Source organism: Entamoeba dispar, genomic scaffold (assembly GCF_000209125.1).
Source record: "Entamoeba dispar SAW760 scf_1105229462641 genomic scaffold, whole genome shotgun sequence".
Lineage (NCBI taxonomy): Eukaryota > Evosea > Mastigamoebida > Endamoebidae > Entamoeba > Entamoeba dispar.
Window position 1 is genome coordinate 46276 of NW_001855294.1, and position 6026 is coordinate 52301.

General features: G+C 22.7%; 2 protein-coding genes across 2 annotated transcripts in view, besides 18 other annotated features; one reads left to right on the forward strand and one right to left on the reverse strand.

The window, feature by feature from the left end:
* The window catches only part of EDI_198110 (serine acetyltransferase, putative), a gene marked incomplete at both ends in the record, with an annotated part of 1824 nt that extends 820 nt beyond the window's left edge, over positions 1–1004 (reverse strand). The window contains one exon of the mRNA XM_001739984.1: positions 149–1004. Within this exon, the coding sequence (XP_001740036.1) occupies positions 149–1004 (856 nt within the window). The remainder of the gene's footprint in view (positions 1–148) is intronic.
* Positions 1005–1197: 193 nt separating this feature from the next.
* Positions 1198–1255: a sequence feature (AT_rich).
* Positions 1256–1310: 55 nt separating this feature from the next.
* EDI_198120 (uncharacterized protein) lies at positions 1311–3296 on the forward strand (the record flags this gene model as incomplete). Its single annotated transcript, XM_001739985.1, has 1 exon — positions 1311–3296. The coding sequence occupies one exon, from the start codon at positions 1311–1313 to the stop codon at positions 3294–3296; it is 1986 nt and encodes a 661-aa protein (XP_001740037.1).
* A 45-nt stretch (positions 3297–3341) lies between these two features.
* Positions 3342–3447: a sequence feature (AT_rich).
* Positions 3448–3466: 19 nt separating this feature from the next.
* Positions 3467–3596: a microsatellite.
* Positions 3497–3635: a microsatellite.
* Positions 3636–3720: 85 nt separating this feature from the next.
* Positions 3721–3750: a sequence feature (AT_rich).
* A 76-nt stretch (positions 3751–3826) lies between these two features.
* Positions 3827–3892: a sequence feature (AT_rich).
* Positions 3893–4092: 200 nt separating this feature from the next.
* Positions 4093–4127: a sequence feature (AT_rich).
* An 85-nt stretch (positions 4128–4212) lies between these two features.
* Positions 4213–4342: a sequence feature (AT_rich).
* Positions 4343–4369: 27 nt separating this feature from the next.
* Positions 4370–4536: a microsatellite.
* Positions 4537–4649: 113 nt separating this feature from the next.
* Positions 4650–4774: a microsatellite.
* A 9-nt stretch (positions 4775–4783) lies between these two features.
* Positions 4784–4953: a microsatellite.
* Positions 4862–4955: a microsatellite.
* A 4-nt stretch (positions 4956–4959) lies between these two features.
* Positions 4960–5142: a microsatellite.
* A 12-nt stretch (positions 5143–5154) lies between these two features.
* Positions 5155–5346: a microsatellite.
* A 73-nt stretch (positions 5347–5419) lies between these two features.
* Positions 5420–5542: a microsatellite.
* Positions 5543–5693: a microsatellite.
* A 34-nt stretch (positions 5694–5727) lies between these two features.
* Positions 5728–5895: a microsatellite.
* Positions 5896–5901: 6 nt separating this feature from the next.
* Positions 5902–6010: a microsatellite.
* The last annotated feature ends 16 nt before the right edge of the window (positions 6011–6026 follow it).

A 6026-nucleotide genomic window follows, 5' to 3' on the forward strand; every position in this document is an offset into this window, starting at 1 on the left:
TTCCTTATTTAAACATACTTTTTATTTACTTACTTATTGATTTTGAAAAAAAATATTTAAAATCATAGAGTTGACTTTAATTTAAATTAAATCGATGGTGAATTTGCTGAAGGAGATGATGGAATCATTGCTATAATCTCACAATCACTCTTCACCCCTTTATTTGCACATGGCTTTACAAAATGAGTTGGGTGTTCTGAAATATATACAGTTTGATTACTATCAATATTTCTATCAATCCAACAATTAGCCCCAATACGAACATGACTTCCAACAATAATATTTCCTAATACCTTTGCTCCTGTTCCTATAGTCACATAATCTCCAACTGTTGGATGTCGTTTTGTTCCTCGGTTAATCACTCCACCTTCTTCTTGGAAATGCATTGCTCCTAAAGTAACTGATTGATAAATTCTACACCACTCTCCAAGAATGGCAGTTTCTCCAATTACAACTCCAACTCCATGGTCTATAAAGAAATGTCCTTTGATACTTGCTCCTGGATGAATATCAATTGATGTGTATGAATGAACATTTTCCATCAATTCTCTACAATAATATCTTTCTCCACATTCATATAATATATGAGCTATTCTATAAACAACCACTGCTTGAAATCCAGGATAACATCTTATTATCAATGAAAGACCTGGTGCAGCTGGATCTCCAGCATATGCAGCAATAAGATCTGTTTTTAATGTTTTTTTGATTGATGGAAGTTTTTCTAACATTGCCATAATGCATTGGTGTGCAAATAATTCATCATTATAAGCAGCCACTGAATTTTTAATGTGATCAACTAATTTTGTTAATTCACAAGCAAGATGAGATTCTGATATGTTTTGGTGCTTCATAAAGAAATCGGGGAAGAAAATTTTCCTTAATCTCTGTAGTTCAGCAAAGACCTCTTTATGAGGATAGTCTCGTTTACTATGGAAAGCCTCTTCGTCTTGAAGATACATTTCATATAATTTATGTGCAATTGAATAAATGTATGTGTCCATTCCTAATGATTGACTACATAGTTCCTACGCACTTATTTATACTACAACATCTCCATGCCTTTTCAGAAAAAGTATTCCAAAAGGTCTCTTTGTTTCAAAAGAATCATTAATCGTCCCATTAGAACAATAGGTGAAAGGTCATACCTTCTGATTGGTTAGTCCTGATTTTGTTCCAATGAATTTGTAGAATAACATAATTTTTTCTATTTTAAAAACTTGTTTTTCATAATGATATTTATTATTTTAAAAAACGAATAAAAAAGAAAAGAAATAAAAGTCAAACTAGGAAATTCAGAGTGATAAACAATGAGTTATTTAATGACTATTTTTGCAAATAAATATATTCATGGTGAAGACGAAAAAAATAGCGGTTACAGTATATACAAAAAAAACGTAACTATTGATAAGTTAGCAGAAGACTCAATTTTTCAAGTCGAAAGTAATACTTGCATCGACCAATGCTATGGAAACTTGGACAATACTATAAATTTAGAAGGAGTTCATTTATACCTATCAACAACGCAGGATAAGTTATGTAAAAAATTAGAAACAGATGATATTGAAAATCATGATACATCGTTTATTTATGATCTAGATCCAGAGTCTTCTAGCGGATCACCTGAAGATGATTTAATTAATTCTATTGTAGGAATTTTAAAAGAAAAAATGTTTGATATAATAGCCAAAGATATTAAAATAGTTATTTCTATATATCCCAGTAATAGCCCTACAGAACAACCATTAAAAGTTATTGTTGAAACAAAGTCTATTCAGTTGTCTCGTGATAATAAAAAGTCTATTCAATTGTGTCCTGAAAAAGAAACTTCTTTCACAATTAAAATGGATGAAATTCGTCTTTCTTTTCAAGAACAGGACAAGCATCCAATTAATGTTTTATTTATTGGGTCTAAAAAGGAAGAGTGTATCTCGTTAAAGGGTATATGTGATTATCTCATCAACTTCATCACAGGAAATAAAAGTAAAGGACCTGTAAGTATTTCTTGTGACGAAGTTTCGGTCTTTATTAGCAAAGAAATGGTTGAGTTTTGTCAGAAGTTCATACACAAAAATCGATACCTTGTACTCAACCTCCTTACCAGACAACTGGAATCTTTAACACAACCTACAACAGAACTAACAGAAATAGTTGAAACTGTTTCAGACAGTGATGAAAAACCATCTGGTGGATTTTTTTCATCTTTTGGAAGTTTTCTAGCTGGGGCAGTTAATTATGTACTTCCTTCAGTTGATGAACAAAGTGAGTGTGAGAAAAGAACTAAAGAAGAGGTCATGAAGAATAAGAAAAAAAATAACACAGCTGACCAGTCATCCATTGTTGATTTGAAAACACAATCTTCTGTTCCAATTAAGTTCTATATTGGAGAAGTAGAAAATGGGATTTGTGTTGAGATGAATGTTTCATGCTTGTCAACAGCAGATAAACAATATGAAATAAAAACAATAAAAAGTACTATTGGAGGAAAGAATTTTTTGGAGATTAAAAATAAAGATGGAGACATTGTGATGACACGAAAACATAACAATGAATTTAACATCGATGCAAAAGGGATGGTCAAATTAACACTTGATACTATGAATATTGAAAAGGTTAAACAACAAATCTTTTCAATAATGGATGAGTTGGGGAAGTTTTTATCTGTATTTATGAGTATTAGCAATAAGATTCCAAAAGATGAACAAGAAAGTGTTGAAGATCAACCAGAGACACCTGACCAGCAACCAACTCATATCTGTATTAGATTGAATCAAATTGAATTGATATGCTGTGATGGAGAGAACAAATTTGAAATGAAAGTTAAAATAACAGAAAATGATGAACAACCATTAATTGAAATCACATCAGCTCAACAAACAAAAATCACAGTTAAAGCGGAGAGATTAGAAATGGAAATAGGAGAAAAGAAAAGTATAATTAAAGACATTGACATTACTATCCAAGAAGGAAAACCAAAAGAAGAAAATATTGGAATAATGCAACCATTATTCATTAAAGGAAATGATTCAATGAAGTTTGGTGATGTCACTCGAGTTGATGAGATTCCAAAAGTAGAAAATGGATTTGTTCAAATAAATCAAGAACAAATGAATGAATTAAAAAATGGATTTGAAATGAGTGAGAATTGTATTAAGTTAAATGTTCAAAGCATTAGTCTTGATATAGAAACAAAAGAACTTGTTACCCTAACTAAAGTTCAACAATATATAACTGGATTTGTAACAGAGTGTTGTCAGAAAATGTCGGTCCTTAAAACAAGAAAAGGTGCCAAATAAGACATTGTACAAATAGGTAAAAGAAGCTCACATCATTCTATTTTCTTTTTATAACAAAAAATAGTTAGATTTTTTTTTGTTATTCTATTTCTATATTTATCTTATTAATAACATTTTTTATTTTTTAAGATTTTCATTTTATTAAAAATAACATTCTTTATTATAGTAAATATTTTACTATTCTTTTTTTCTTTTCTAAAATTTATGTATTTTTTTTGTCTATTCTTATTTTTTCTTTATATCCTTTTCTATTCATATGTATATTTCTTTTGTTCATTTTATTTCTATTTTATTTCTATTCATTAAAAACTATTTGCATATTTTTTATTTTATTATTTAGACATTTGATATTGAAATTGATATATGATATTGAAAGTGGTGCATATTTTTACACACTTCATTTTTTAGTTTCTACACAAATCAGATTTTATTTATTATTTAAATATAAAATAATCAAATATCATATAACTTTTACTGTTTCTATTTGATATAATGATGTTACGTTGATAAGATAATATTCTCGATTAATCTTTTTTTTTTATTCTTCTATTTATAAAAATAGTTTATTTTTTTGTTTAAATAACAAAATAAAATAAGATAAAGGATGGATTAAATTTATTGATAGAATACAATCTCAATGAATATGCCACATAATATATCATTACATTCAATATCAAATATATATTGAGATCATGTGAATAATAGTAGGTGATTATTTTAAGACAATTAATGATGGTGACATTTCTTATATTTTTTAAATGAATAAGTGATTTCCATTCTTTCAAGTGTTAATCACTTTTTAAAAATTATAAACAATTATTTATATAATTTGTTTCTTTATCTTGAAAAAAAAAATAAAGAAGCAATAATAAAGAAAGGGGGAATTTGTAATGAATGTATTTTGAAGATGATAAAGAATAAATAAAGATAATGAATTGTTTTATTAAAGTAATATAACAAACATATTTACTATAATAGAACATATTATATATTGTTATTAAATATAAATTGTTATTAATTTAATAAATAAATATTTTTATTTATTACAATGTGAGTTGTTTCATTTGGCAACGAAAAAAAGCAAATAAGAGAAAAATGAAGAGAAAGAATGATATAAAAGAAAAAAGTGAAATTAAGAAGTAGAAGAAGAAGAAAAGAATAAAAGTAGAATGTTGAGAATATAAAAAGAAAGAAGATAAAAATGAATAATTCAAAAAGAGATAATAAATGATGAAAATAATGATGAAATAATGGATGCATTTTTTATTACAGAATTAGAAATATGCAATAAAAAAGTGTTTAATTTATTGATGCAAATTATTTAACATTATTTTATTTATGCAATTTATTTTATTCATTTTTATTTTTATAATTTTTATTTATATGTATTATTTATTATCTTTTTTCTTTTTAGTATATTGATTATTTTAATTTATTATTTATTATTCTTTTATTTATTTTTCTCTGTTCTTTTATTTGTTCTTTCTTATTATATTTATGAAATATTTCAATATTATAAAATAATTTTATTGTTTAATTATTTAAATGATTTAAATTAAAATGAATTTATTTTATATTTTATTGTTTTATTTTATATTTATTTTATATTTTAATAATTTCTTTAATATCATCATTTTATATTATTATTATCTTTATTCTTTCATATTTTTATTATTTATCATATTATTGTATTTTTCATTTCTTATTTTATTTTAATTTATTATTAATATTATTTATATTTCTTTTCTTTCTTATTATTCTTCTTTATTCTTATTATTTCTTTATTTATTAATTTTTTATTTTATTTATTTTCATTTTATTCATATTTTCATTTCTTGTTTTGATTATTTTGATTTGATTTAATTTTAATTTTTAATGTTATTATATTTTTGATTATTCTTATTTATTTATCATTTATTTATTATTTGTTTTTATTATTATCATTTGATTTGATTTATATTTATTATTTATTTCTTTTATTATCTTCGTTTTCTTTATTCTTTATTATTTATATTATATTCTTATTTCTTATTATTTATTTTTGATTTTAAATGATTGTTTTAATATTCATCATTTTATTTATATCTATTATCTTAATCTTATATCATTAAATTCTATCATTAAATATTGAATAATCAATGTGATATAACAAAATAATTTTAATAATATATCATTATAAAATAAAATAATTAATAAATGATTTCATAATAAATATTAAATTCATGAAATATTGAATAATATAATATAAAATGATAAATAAAAATAAAAATGATAATAATAAATAAATAATAATACAAAATATAAATAATAATAAATATAAAAATGATATAATACAAATATAATAATCAAATCAATATATAAATAAAAATAAATAATAATAATAAACAAATAATAAAATTGAATATATTTTTTATTAAACAATCGAATGAATAAAATAAATAAAAAATATAAATAATAACAGAATAAGAATAAAAGAAATATATATAATAAATAAAAATAATAAAAACATACATAGAAAAAGAAATATAAAAATAAAATATAATAAACATAAAATAATAAAAGAATAATAAGAAAAGATAAAATAAATAATAAAAATAAATAAATAATAAAATAATAAACATAATATTTATATTAATAAAATACTAATTAATATAATTAATAAAATCAAATATAACATAATATAAATAATAAATATGATAAATAAGAATAAAATAAACACAAAAAATAAGA